Source organism: Lotus japonicus, chromosome 4 (assembly GCF_012489685.1).
Source record: "Lotus japonicus ecotype B-129 chromosome 4, LjGifu_v1.2".
NCBI lineage: Eukaryota > Viridiplantae > Streptophyta > Magnoliopsida > Fabales > Fabaceae > Lotus > Lotus japonicus.
This window is the reverse complement of record NC_080044.1, coordinates 79,234,265-79,248,983: the sequence shown is the minus strand read 5'-3', so window position 1 is coordinate 79,248,983 and position 14,719 is coordinate 79,234,265. Positions and strand designations below refer to the sequence as shown.

Genomic DNA, 14,719 nt, shown 5'->3' with positions numbered 1-14,719 from the left:
AAGGTAAAATAGGAAAAAAAAAATTATGAAAATTAAAGATGTGAGAAACTTACTTTCAAAAAAAAAAAGAGGTGAGAAACTTGATTTTTTTCATGCGTAGTTTTTTTTTTCGAACGATTCATGCGTAGTTGAAACTTAGTAGATCTTATCTGTTTGTACAGAAAAAAGTAGATCTTATCTGTAATAAATGTTATATTCAATGTTCTCATCAATATAGTTTCAAAAAATAAAATGTTCTCATCAATATATTTAATAAAAGAAATATAATATTTTAAAATTATTCATTTTGACATTTCTTTCTGTTTTCAAAGGCATTCAATGCATAAAAGAAGAAGGCATTCAATGCCTCTCATTACTAATATTTTAAAAGCTTAATTGTATTTTTGGTCTTCTAAATTTTTTCTAGTTAATCAAGTCCCCTTTACTTTTAAAATTAAGCAAATTTGACCCCTTTGTCAAATTCGATATACATAAAATCATCAAATTTTCATTATCTATCCAGATATTGTAGGTTTTATGATTTATATGATATCTGATAAAATTTTAAAAGTTAATTAAAAATTTCAGAAAAATTTGAAGATTTCAAAGAGGTAAAATATTTGATTTTCTTTATATGTGATTGAAACATATATATTATTTGTCATAAATGTTATATTCAATAGTCTCATCAGTAAATATACTTATTAAAGGAAATATAACATTTTAACATGATTCATTTTGACATTTTCTTCTGTTATGTTTTCAATGGAATTAATGTATCTCATTACTTTTTTCTATAGATAAATGTTGGTTGTTAGTAAATTAGTACAAATTATCTCTTTTTAGAGTTCGAACGTTGGCCCTTCAACCATGTAACTACTCACCCCCCGTGAGATGATTGTTGAGTCGACCGAATAGGATAAGAGTCTTATCTCTTATTCTATCGTGTTTATTACGTGTAAAACTTATGAATCTTATCTGTTATTCTACCGTGTTCATTACGTGTAAAACTTGTCCTGAGTGAGTCTTATCTCTCATTCTACCGTGTTCATTACGTGTAAAACTTATCCTGAGCGAGTCTTATCTCTTATTCTACCATCTTCATTATGTGCAAAACTTATCTTAATCGGAGAGTTGAGTCATAACTTATTCTAACAGGATAGGATAACTAATTACTAATACAGCCCGATCCTATCTGAAACACCAAGCCACCAACCACTACCCTCAAGGAGGCCTGTGGGCTTGAATTTGGGCCCCAATTTGGTTCAAAGCAACTTCATATGTACAATCATACATCATAATCCAAGTATTCCCCATCAACAGAGCACTCATCACCTTAGTCATAATACCATGTGGTTCCGAAAACTCTGTAGACATAAATATCACATAATTCACTTCGTGAGTGAAATATGATATATTAAAATTAAAATTATTCATTTTGACATTTCTTCTTATGTTTTCAAAGAATTCAATGCATAAAAGAAAAGGGCATTTATCATTACTAATATTTTAAAGGCTTAATTTCATTTTTTTTATATCCCTCTAGTTTAAATTATGTGTGATTTTGATCTTTCAAATTTTTTTTGAGTTAATTAAGTCGATTTACTTTTAAAATTAAGCAAATTAGGCCCCTTCGTCCATTTTAATATACATAAAATCACTAAATTTCCTTTTCAAATATTTTAGGTTTAGGTTTATTTTGTATTTACTATATGATATAATTTTAATAGTTAAAATTTGTACCCTTTTTCAAGTCAATGAAAAATGGTTAAATCCATAAAGCATACACAAAAAATTACTAAGTTTGTTTTTCGATTCCACATTTAGGAGTCTAAAGAATCAATCAATTTTTAAAGGCCAGAATCATTTGTAGTGAAACTGATTATGTGCATGTGTGAATAAACCATGGAAACTGTAAACAAAAATCATAGTGGACATAACTCAAGCAAATTCTCTTAAATTTTGTGCTCCACTGTGATTTTAATTTCACTATGATTTTTCATTGTGTCTAACATGCTACAGTATACTTAGAAAATTAATTTTAATTTCAAACTCAATTATGCGAAGAAGCTACAAAAAAGTAGTCTATTATGACAAACACCGATCCAAGCACGCACTAATGCCCCTATCTGTAGTTGGCAAACTCAATGCTGGTGTAAACTAATTGCTCAGCGACCAAAAATCCTGGCAGGATAAGTAACATTAGTTGGATTAGGAATCTTATCATTTGGACCAAGATCATTGATAGGAGGGCGCTGTTTATGGTGATTGGTGACTTCTTGGTAAGCCATTGCCAACGCCAGAGCCTGAGGTAAACAAGACATGAATTATCTTAGTAAAAAAATCTAGAAGACAAAACATAAATTGCAGTTACAAAAACATACAATGTGATCGCGGTTAGGTGGAGCATAAACGCCGGTGGTGACAGTGGTTTTTCTTCTGCTGCCACCAGATGGTGCATCAGAGATGTTAGTAAATCCTGTTGGCACCACCATGACTGGTAAACCAACAAGATTTCCTATGCAAACTTTCTCCCAGTCAGTCGCGTTGCCGATGAATGCATCTACCGAGAAAGACTCTCTTATTTCTTTGATTAGCCGACCCCGTGCTCTCTGCGCCTGCATACAAAGAAGATATAGAAGCTCTATTACTACAATGCAGCAAATTCTTCATATAGAAGATATTGTTGGTCAACATACAATCCAAAGCACGATAGGCTCAGTAGTATGGGACTTCCCGCTGCAGAACCAAACACGCTAATAGTGGTTTAATTCAGCTATTTAAGAGAACCAAATAAAAGACCTGCACATAGTCCACTGCTGGTATTAAGCGAGCGCGGCCCAGTTCAGTGGGCCATTGTTCTTGTGCTTCATACACATTATCCTCGCCTGATCGTTGCCACTGATCAAAGTGAGCGAGCATGTCAACATCCATTGTGAAGTTCAAGATGCCTTGAGCAGAATCAACTGTGTAATTCAGCTTGAAAGGGACCATCTTGACACCCTTTCATGCAAGAACATTAACAACCTGAGTTGTCAGCAAAAGAAGCTAGTTTAACATATTATTCCTAATGTGCATGGAATTTGGCAAGGAGAACCTGGTATAAGAGAAACTATATCTCTATGCTTCCTAATCTCAGTAGAGATATAGTTCCTATTATACCAGATTTTCCTATAGATGATGTCAAAGACCCTTTGTCCTTGCAAAATTACTTGAATGACAAACCTCCATTTCAGCATCATCAAGATATCCAACAGTCAACTTAGTAATGTCAACATGGAATGGATCATCAAGGGAGCTATGTCTTGATGAGAGATCATTGGGATCTCTTCCCCGAACAATATCCAAAACAACAGCACAATCAGTTGCAGATCTACAGAAAGGGCCAAGCTTATCCTAGTAGAAAGATTGCATATCATTTTACATTCACAGCATCATACAATAAAAGAACATGGAAATTTGGATTGTACCAAGCTTTCTGATAAGCTCATCACACCGGTTCGACCAACAGTGCCAAAAGTTGGGCGCAATGCTGTCACTCCACATCGAGCTGCGGGATAAGTTATGGATCCAGCTGTTTCTGAACCGATTGCGAATGGAACCAAACCTGTAGCACAAGAAACAAATCACACAACCGAATAACACAGATGGATCACATCAAGGAAACTGAAAGAAGTTTTAAGCTCATAATGAAAAGAACTTTTAGATATTATCCATATGAGCAGGCATAGATAAAGAAAAGATACTCTTAGAAATTGGGTTAGAGCTAACTCTACCCCAAAAGCTAGCGGATCTAGCATAGACTCTGATACCGTTTTAGAATTTGGGTTAGACCTAACAAAAAGCTAGCTTATGTGTAAGGTTTCTTCTACCCTATATAAGGACTTAGTTGTCTATATCACTAACAACTGAAACTAGATAGAAATCAAAGTGCAAGCACTTATGGAAGATAACCTCTTAAAAGTACCTGCTGAAGTGCTTGCTGCAGGCCCAGCAGATGAACCTGTAGAAAATTCCTCAATATTCCATGGGTTCCTGGTTCTGCCACCAAACCAGATATCATCATATGCCAATGATCCAGAAACAAGCTTTGCTACAAGAACTGCCCCCGCAGACTTCAACCTGTGTATCACAACACCATCAAACAACTTCACACCAAATTTTAGCCACTAATCCAGTTTCTATTGTAGATTAACATGTCATGATATTACCTCTTATAGACCTAAGCTTCCATGTTAATAACTTGATTTTTGAATGTTTTTGACCCCCAGGTTGTTTTGTATCCGGGCACGGATATTATGTCCTTCAATCCATAAGGAATCCCATGAAGAGGCCCTTCAATTAAAACCAAGATCTAATTAGAAATTAATAAATCTTCCAATTCCTCAGAGCTTCTACGGTTCATCTATTGATGATACTGGAATGCACAATAATGCATTAATCCATATTGATCTTTCTAAGAATAAGTGCATGTTTGGAAACCTTCTAAAATTGATTCTAAAGCCAGAATCAATTACGAGGAGAAGTTTCTGTGGTAGCTTCTGGGTTTCAGAATTGAATGTGATGGAAGAGATGTTGATCCAAATATGCGCTAAAAGAATTAAAAACTGAATGCTAACGACTTAACGTACTAGGGAAAAAAATGAATACCCAGATAGACTCCTTGGCTAAGCAACTTATCAGCTTCTTTTGCTTGATTGTGCGCCAATTCTTCAGTATAAGTGATTACAGCTTCAAGAATAGGATTGTACCTGGTGTTCATTCCAGGTGACATAGTTAATCAAATCAGGGAGATATTAGTTTCAAATACTGGAAATCTCCTACGAAAAAGCACACAATACACAATACTTATTTGACAATTTCTAGCACATTAGCATTCCAACACTACTTTTTTAGTCTCTTCAAGAATATCTGTGTAAGCTCCTGAGAGGTAATTTGTTTTGTTTGGAGGAGTTCGCCTAACTCAAGAACCTGGATTGAAACACAAGGAAGAAGAAATAAAACAGCCATTCATGAAATAGTAACACATAAGTCATGATAAAATATTGATATCAGATATAAACAAAACCAAAATAGTGGTCGTCAGCAATGATGGATCACTCACACTCATAAAGGCAATATCTTCTTCAGACTCAGGTCTCTGTATCCCGGAGATGGAAGGGTAGCTGAACCTTTTGGTTGCACCATGATCTAGTCGATGCTCCCAATCAGCATTGAAAACTAAAGGAGAAGGATGATGCAGTCCTCCATTTTCAGACGCTACAGTTTCCCTGTTTGCTTTTATAATTGGAATGTTCATCTCACTTACACCCTTAGTGATCTCCTCAATCTAATTAAGAGAAACAGAATTAGTCACCACCAAGCATCATAGAAACAAACAACAAACGCACAGGTCAAAGAAACTCTACCTTCTTGTCCTTGAAGAAGTTGGCATCAAGTAAGCCTAAGCAATATCTTGGGGAGGAGACATTACATTTGCTCTCTGAAAATTGATGATTCTTCATACCTTCCTGATTGATGACAAAAAGAATAAAAGCATATCATGAAAATAACGAGCCATAAAAGAATGCTCGATCACAACACTGAACTAATTAGGGACCAAACCACACACAGATACACTGACCCTTTGTCGTCCCTCAACTAGTACTAGTAACATGAATAGAATTTCATCTCAATTCACAAGATGTCGTGAACTACGCCCTAACGCCCGTTTTGAACTACTGGTGTCAACGAATATCCAAACATAATTTTAGTAACAAATGTGTTGGTAACATCTATCAATGACAAAATGTCAAAATGTAACATGGTTTGGGTGCTTGATAGGCCATGTTAGCTATATACAAATGAATGAACTAACAGTAACAGTTCATGTTGTTAAGAAATCAAACACTCACCTGCACTTTCTCAGACAATATTTTCCATACTCTTTTTACGGTTCTCACCTGTTGTACATAAGTTAGGGGAGTTCTAGCTAGCATTCAAAGCTTCTCATCAAAATTGATTCCAAACATGCTTTTTACTTCAATCACACATGTTGTACTTATATTTTACATGCCAACACATTTTTTAGAAGTTAAAAGGATGACATTTAATAAGTTAGGCTATATCTATGATTTTTCCAAAATGTAACATGTTAATTAGGCAAGAATCAGAAAAAGAGTGAGGAAGGTAAGGTACCTACCATGTTTGCTTGGTGTCTGTTGGAAGAAAAGTTTGGTGACTGAGATGAGGGGTGAGGAGAAGCAAGAAGGGGAACAGCGAACAGAAGAAGATGGCAGCAAGTGAGGGAAACTAGTGAAAAGTGAAAGATGCTAGTGCCACCGCTGCCACGTGTCGACTCTGTAACAGCTTGTAGAGAACACGTGTTCTTCGACATGGCGGTTTCTTCTGCTTTCTCCGATCTGTCTTCTCTATCTCCCCTTTACTATCTAGCAACCTGCTCAGACAACCAATATCGTTGACTCCGATTAAGTCTTTGCATGTAAAGTTTAATAGTTATAGCTAGGATTAAATGCATGTGCCCTATATTAATTGATTTTCGCTATATCAAAAAAATTATCTTTATTTTAATTAAAATTAAAACATAAATACAACTATCTTTCCTTTCCCGTGGAATAATATAAGTGGATGTTTGTACTTGTAAATATATTTTATATAAGTATTTATTTAAGTTTTTTTTAAAGAAGTTTGGGTGGGTTCGGCTCTAATCACCACCATGAATTATGATATATTTCTGAGACCATAAGTCACTTACAAAAATACGACAACTTTACGAAGGAAAGTGTTTCATCCTCGTACTAACTAAAGTCAACATGTATTTCATTATTTGACAATTTACCATAAACTTGAAAATAGAAAATTGAGAGAGATTAATTAAATTCTTATTTAATTATTTTTTACTTAAATTATTAAAAAACTTATGTAACACTTCATTTCCAGGTCCGATTAATCCTACATAGCCTGAATCAAAATATATATAGTCATTTAATGTTGCATATATGGCATGAAAATAATCAAAATATGTTGCTAGTACAGATATTTTGGCATGGAAATGTGTTACAAAAATAGTCATTTGAGCTAATAAAAGAGTACCAGAGAAACAGTTTTTGTTTTTTTGGTCAAATCAGAGAAAACAGTTTAAATAAGCAAATTTAACTAAACTTGTTTGGCGTGCCAGAACGTGACCTCAACGTTAGGCTTACGCCCCACAGAATCCAGATCACAGCCCATGGAGGCTCTTGTGGATCGTAGTTGTGAATAGTAACCACCTCTTTGAATAACATCTGAAATTGCCAACCTTTAAAACTCTCCATTTTAAAGCCTCCACACATCAATATTTTCTCTTCCTCACGAATTAGGAATCAGGCACAAAAACATAATTAGAGTTTTAAATTGTAGTTGCAGCCACAAAGTAAAAAGTTTTGAAGTTTCAACACTGCAAGTGTTTCAACCCACATTTGTGCACATTTTGTTTCTGGAATCGCAATTTAAAACTCTTTGATTATAACAAGTGGTTGTGTTGTTATAGATGGAGGGTCTCCTGCCTTTGATTTATAGAGCAATCAAGAAACACAAAACTCGCAGGCATTACGAGTGTTTGTCTTCATCACGAGGAGCTTCTAACAATAACATTGACATGGACGATTTCTACCCTCTGACTCAAGGAGACTATGAACCTTCAATACGGAAAATGGTTGATGATCATATCGAGAAAATCGGTTCCGCACGATATAATCATGTTACATATAATAAATTTTCTAATGAGTTCTCTTCGCCACAAAAAAGAACTCATTTTCAAAAGCATGTCATGAGTTCTAGACAGAAAATGATTTCATGTGGCAATGGTGCATAGGCTCTGTATAATTAATTGCGTTTATGTCCAAATCATTATAGTTTGCACTTGTAAGACAATGATTTGTTAATTAGAACATGTATTGAAGGAAAGCTCATATGTATTATTTTGGATGTCAATAGTTATTTATTTTTTTCAAACTTCACACAATATTGAGTTTTTGAGGTATTTTATGGGTTTTTGTACATATTATCATGATCATGACCTTCTAACTATGATCAATTAGCTCTAGACCATAATCCTCTCCAGCTGCTGCTGGAGGGTCTAGCTCTTATAAACAAGTCATATAATATATAAACAATAAATCAATTTTTTATTTGAATCAATCTCCACCACTTAATATTCAAATCAATGGTCCAAATTAAAAGCTGATTATGGACGTTGTAGGGAGATAGGCTGGAGAAGATCCAAATTCATTAACTCTCGGTCATGCACGGTGCATGAGCTCTCTATAACCATTTGGTTTATTAGTTTTTAATCAACAATTAAGATTAAGGACAAGTTACTTGCTAATAGGTTATGACACTTAATTGGCACCATCAGTACTTATGAAACCATTAGAAAACCCCAACAACCCAAAGGGTATGTGCAACCTTTATAACCTTGGGCCAACACCAAGCATATTCACCTTAACGCTAATTTATAATACAAGTTTGAAGATTTATCTTATGTGCTTGAGACTCCAGAATTTAGGGACTGCAACACACAAATTCGCACGGTCTAATGAAGTCGTCTTTCTTCCTTTCATTCAAGTGTTGCTTTCGAACACCAAAACCAATTTATCTACCGCATTCAACTCAAAATTGTCAAGCTGCATTTACACTATCAAACTCTATATCAACACTCGGTATCGTAGTAATCATCACAGTCAAATCTATCATCGACCTACATTGAGTAGTTTAGCTACACAAATGTATGCAAATTACTTTTTATTTTAGGTAAGATTTTAGATTCATGTTTGGGCCTAGTAATAAATTGAAATTCAAACAATAAATTAAGGTGATAATTATCAAAAGTAAACAAAGTAACAAACTATATGATATTAATTCTAAATATGTCTTTCAAAAAAGAAATTTCTAAATATGCGAATAATAATATTATCAAGAAATTACCCAAAATATAATATTATGGTCAAAATTCAAAACCCTGAAGCAAACATGATTTAAATATCTCGCGGAGGGTTCTGGTTCGCATTTGGCGCCAAACCAGAGAGAGATCATCGAGGAAGCGAAATGGTTCAGATGTGTTTCGTTCTGGATCTACGGAGTCTGGCACCTCCATTGTTGACGGACTTGAAGCAGGTAAAGAGCTTGATAATCAATCATCGCTTTCTCTCTTGAACACTACAATGATCACAGAAGCACTTCCTTGTAGATAATCGATTCCTGAAAAAATTTCTCTCAATTTTCAGTCTCTGCTTCAACTCGCTAACTACTACGCCGTTTCGAGTTCGCCGCCGTCGCGCAAATCCGCCACTCTCGCCGATAAGATCGGGTTGTGCTACGTCCTCAAGAATCGCCTATCATCTTCCGACGAGGTACTGTTTCAGCACTGTTTCACCCTAATTCTTAATCTAACTGGCAAATTCGAAATGCAATGCACGATTCGTGGTTAACCTAGTTGATCTTCTGGTAATGTAGTTGAAGATTGCGTACCGTCCTACAGGAAACTTCAACCTCCGCGATTTCCACCACGCTGTTAACAATTTGCCATCTGATGCATTTGTGCCTGATTTCGATAACAAATCCGGTGCTCTCTCTCTCTCTCTCTCTCTCTGTGAATTGTGAATACATGTTTTCCCCCTTTCTGTTTGAGAACATGCATTGATTGCTTTGATGGTTGATATTCAGATGTGATGATTTCAAATGTTTTGAGTGAACGAGTGTTGTACTCTTGGGAAGGTAGAGATATTGAGAGAAGAGTAATTTTCGTAACTTCAACCTTGCCTGAAGATGTTGACTCTACTATGCAAAAGAGCCTCATGGTGAGCCTGTGCATTCTCATGAATTTGTTGAGTAATAATACACTTTACTTTTGTCCGAAAACCTAAACTGATTTTTCCCCTAGGATGCTGCGGATAAATGTGTTTCAGTTGATTTTGCGCTATTTCAGCAGAAATCAAGCCATCTGACTGATTCGCGTGAAAACATCAACACTTTTCGTCGTTGCATTTCTCATTTTGATAATTGCTCAGTTCAGACCTACATCCCAGGTTAATTACTCTCATAATCTGTACTGACCATAATTAATTCCTTTAGAAATGCCTTTGTATGTAAATTTTGTGCTTCGGCTTTGACTCACAACAACACCAATAACAACAAAACTTTTCCTATTTAGAGGAAATAGAGAGAGTTAGAGATGTAGAACAAGCTTTGGAAGCATGACATTGTTTGACCTATAGCTGACTCCATATCGTAGCATCAGTTTGAGAAACACACACGCAAAAAAAAAAAGAATTTCCCTTGTAATAAATAAGCCAATTTCCTGAATTTGGACCTAAGAGGTTTATAGGAAGTGTCTGAATAATTGCAGATTTCAGAATATTCCACGGCCTGGTTAAAAGATGGCTGCAGATTTTGAAAGATGACATGGAGGAGCCGTTTTTAGCTCGTCTCATTTTCAAGGACAACCTTTTAGGTTCTGTGAACCAAATATTCTGCAATCTGTTTGCACCAGTCTATCCAATAACCAACAGTTTCAGTCAATGTCAGGTAATAGTGTGTCCGATCCATATTGACTAACCACTTCACCAATTTTGGTAGAGGTCTAACTTTGTTTTTTCAATCGAGAAATAACATGGGAATAGGCTTGGATGATGATGATGAATTGAGAAATAACGTGTTGGTTTAGATTAAAATCACATGTAGTCATAAACTAAGTTACTCGCATGCACCAAATAGTGATTGTCGCATTATTACTCATGATTTGGCTAAAGGGATGACCCAAACATATTGCCCCTTTTCAGAATAGTCATTTTAGTCTTAATAAATACATGGTTTGCTCATGATGGAAATTTCCTGTAGGTGTATTGATTTTCTCCATATGTAGTATGTTACTCTTAAAGGGTTTTAGACTTTTAGTCTTATTTCACTGGCCACATATCATAAAGAGTATGCTTCTATCATCTATGTCAACTTTGCATATCATATGAGCTCACACCTTGCGGATTAAGCAGATTTGCAGGTTTCCTAACTGAAACAATTCATAGAACTATGATAATAATAATGAATATACTACACCAAAGCTATTGTATATACTTGTGGGAGCAATAAACTATTTTGATATTGGTTATGCCGTCCATACATCCAAAAGCAAACTGCAGATACTCTATTCATGTTGCTTGCAACACACATATTTGACGCTTTCTTTATAAATGGTTTAGTTTAGTTTTTTTTATGTTAACGTATTTTGTAAAAAATGATAAATGTGAGGCAAGTATGGTAAATTTTTGTAGATTGATCTAATCATAAAGAGTGTGTCAAAAAGAGTATTTTGCTAACATTTCTCTTGAAAAGAATATTATTACTTTTATACCAGCCAGCAGGCAATTTAATTGCACATAATCATGTAAAACCTTCCATAACATCAAAGCACTTGGTAAAATCAGAGCTGAATGACAAGAACCAAGAAGACAATATAGTCATGCAAAATAGCTTCATTTTCTATATCCTCAGCTCATATTAGTATTTTCATTACTGGTTTAATTAAAAAATAGTTCTACCTTTCAAATGTTCTTTAGATAAATTATCCTAAAATATCGTGGTGTAATCTGATATCTACAGAATGCTCTTTTCTTTGATCTTAATGTTTCTGTTCCACTCAACTAAAGGAAAAAGAAGAATAATTGATTATTATAATTTTACAGACATGCAGATGCCATGGAATTCCTTTAGGGCAAGCTGAAAAAAAATTGAACGGAATTTCTTGTCCAGTTACTGGCTGCAATCTGGAAACATGTGATGTTATTGAAAACTCTGTTCGAGTTGGGGAAAAGACTATTCTGTTTCTTCCGTCATTCCATGATTCTCTGAAGCTCCTGCAAATAACTTCACCAATTAACATAAATGTTACTGAGAGGATAAACTTGGCATCTCTTGATGAAGGTGTTTATTTTCCTATGGCCTTTCATTTTTAACTTTGGTTCATAGTATTATTATGCAACAAGTATTTGACTTTTTTTCATTTCAATTAAACTGCAACATTAATGCAACATGTAGGAACTGCTGCTTGATTGAATGATTGACTGATTGCACAATCAAATAGATCTATCCAGCATTTTTAGTAATATCATACTGGAGAAGAAGAAAACATATTCATTCTTTCATTTCCTCCTTTTCTTTTCTTCGTTTCAATTAAATTTTTTAAAGTGTATTTCACACCAAATTTCCCCCTCTATCATGATGGAGTAGAGTGACTGATTAAGCAATTTTTGGTTCTCCTACTATCGTATTCCAAACCTACGCATGTGGTTTCACTATAAAGAAATTTAATTTCTGCATTTTAATTTTTTATTCAGGTCTTATAATGGGGGCTTCCTTTGTTGTGACTCCATCCCCTAATCATGTGAACGAAACCACTTCGGATGATGCTGATCAGTCAGACTTGAATGCTCAACGTGAGTACAAAGCTCTGCTCCCCCTTCGAAATTCTATTTAACTGTCTCATCATTACTCCTGAATTGATGTCATTCAATATATATGGATCAGAAATTCTTCACAAAGTTTATGTTTCTTCTACCATGGGTACAATTTGGCAGTTTTTCAAGGCCTTTCAAATGTTCTGCATTCAATGGACCAAGGTTTGATATGCTCTTCAAATTGTGATTTGGAAACAATGACAGAGGCTCCATATCATTGTTACTATATTCTGCAGCCATCAGATCGTGGACCAATGCTTATGAGGGTGAGAACCAGTTTTTACTTTTTATCCCTCTAATTCTCTGCACATTCACACCGTAGAATAACAGTAACTATGCCAGCGCCATTCCAATAGTTGAATATCTGTATTCTGGCTTGTATATCCTGATGATGATCAATCACTTTTCATTGCAATGTAATTAGTATCCATAAAACATGCAGCGTCTTGCAGGGGCAGAAGAAGTCCTTCGCCTTCCTGACAACCAATTAACTGATTCATCAGTCAATAAGGAAATTGGGAACTCTGTTCAAGCCTGTTTACTAAAGGTTTAATTTAAACACTGTCCTGAAGATATATTCTCTCGTTTCATTTTCCCCTCCCATTAAATTACATACTGATGTGGACTAGTCAAATTTCATGCTAGCATTATTTTGTGAGCATCATTTTGTAGAGAATAAATTAATCCTCCATGCATGAAATTTTACTCTAGCTTTCTTCTGAGGAAATTTTGGTAGTTCATCACCTAAATTTTCATATAGTGGATTGAGGAAGTGGTCTGCTAAGAGCATCTTGAGTCCTGGAAGAAATAATTTACAAAATTCTAAGACCAAACTTTAGATGTGGAATTTGAATCGAATAGTATACATATTTACAGACGTCAGGGAGTTCCTTATATTTTGGAATGTTGAATCCAAATTTTGTTGCAGCTTGATCTAACAGATTATGACCCATTGCTGCATGAAAGAGGCTTTCACCAAAAACTAAATTTGCTTGTCGAAGAAAGCCTACAATTGGGGTGAGTTTTTACATCCAGCGTGGCGTGTGACAATGCATGAATTAAGAGCACACTTGGATGAGAACCTCTAAAAACAAAAAAAATTCAAGTCATAGAAATAAAAATTAAAGGTAGGCAGATATAGCAACTGACCTTTAGTTTATGTGGATGTTACTTCATGACCTGGGATTAATTTCTCTGAAGAAAAAGATGGTCATTTATTTTAATTGAAGACTGTTTCTTTTTTTTTCTCTTCTGGTTCATAGTGGCAATTGGCAAACCATTGCTTAGCTGAATATTCAAAGTTTTCTATATGTTTCATTAATGATGGTATCACATATTATAGGTCAATATTTCCTAAATTGGAAGGTGCATTTACTGAACTAAGCTCAAGTCAACAACCTTCATCAGAAGTGACCACGAAAGCAGAAAAAGCCATTAATGTCATTGCTCTGGATGAGGAAACTTTGCCATTGGAATTGGATATTACAGATCAAGAGGATAGAACGATGGCATGTATTACAGAGGAATGGGAGCAATTGGTTGTAAACGAAGACCCCAAGATGTACACTCCATCTTGTCTGCCCAAAGCCAAGTGGGATCAATCTAGTGTATCACTACGAGATGGTAATAGGAAGCTAGACACGGAAACTTCAAGGATCTTGGAGAGATTGGAGGTTCCAAGGCCACTAAAACCAAAGATAGCCTCTCCTGTATTAGTTGAAAGTTGCATGAAAAATGCAACTGTGCCCACAAAGAAGCCTCTTATACCATTCCAGTCAACTCAAAGTACACAACAAGTCATTGTTGGCAGCCAGCTAATCAAACCGAATTTCCAGAGGCAAAAAAGGAAACAGAAATGAAAAGAAGGCAACTCCACTCCATATGTTTCATGCAAACAATTCTTCAAAATAAGGTCAGTGCCTTTCTTTGACCCTTTTTACTATGTTGCTAATGATTTTCTACACAACATTCGCCAGTTAATCATGAAACATGTTTCGAAGGGGCCAGAAGTGTGAAAATGCTCAAAAGTTCTTGTTTGATATGGGATAGTAAAAGCTTATTAAGTGGTTAAGCTTATCCAGCCGTTCATAACAAATTACATAACTCGATAAGCTTTTATATTTTCAGGCTTTCACATCATTTATCTTACACTACCCCACTTAATTTGATAAGATATTCAGGCTTTATATTTCACGTTTATATTTCTCTTTCTCTTAACATTAGCTAGTCCTGATACAGCAGCTTTCACATTT

General features: G+C 35.1%; 2 protein-coding genes across 2 annotated transcripts; one reads left to right on the top strand and one right to left on the bottom strand.

The window, feature by feature from the left end:
• Positions 1-1,929: 1,929 nt before the first annotated feature.
• On the bottom strand, positions 1,930-6,294 carry LOC130715371 (uncharacterized). Its single transcript, XM_057565462.1, is given in 12 exon segments — positions 1,930-2,285; positions 2,364-2,597; positions 2,782-3,006; positions 3,205-3,375; positions 3,450-3,586; positions 3,947-4,101; positions 4,191-4,314; positions 4,630-4,730; positions 4,868-4,950; positions 5,084-5,308; positions 5,388-5,489; positions 6,157-6,294. Coding segments are annotated over 11 exon segments (1,689 nt in total). The 5' UTR covers positions 5,484-5,489; positions 6,157-6,294; the 3' UTR covers positions 1,930-2,147.
• A 2,717-nt stretch (positions 6,295-9,011) lies between these two features.
• On the top strand, positions 9,012-14,713 carry LOC130710579 (uncharacterized). Its single transcript, XM_057559899.1, has 12 exons — positions 9,012-9,132; positions 9,243-9,368; positions 9,472-9,580; positions 9,682-9,815; positions 9,899-10,043; positions 10,364-10,542; positions 11,697-11,934; positions 12,348-12,446; positions 12,588-12,733; positions 12,910-13,014; positions 13,396-13,484; positions 13,810-14,713. Exons 1-12 carry the CDS (start codon positions 9,064-9,066, stop codon positions 14,324-14,326), a joined length of 1,956 nt encoding a protein of 651 aa, XP_057415882.1. The 5' UTR covers positions 9,012-9,063; the 3' UTR covers positions 14,327-14,713.
• The last annotated feature ends 6 nt before the right edge of the window (positions 14,714-14,719 follow it).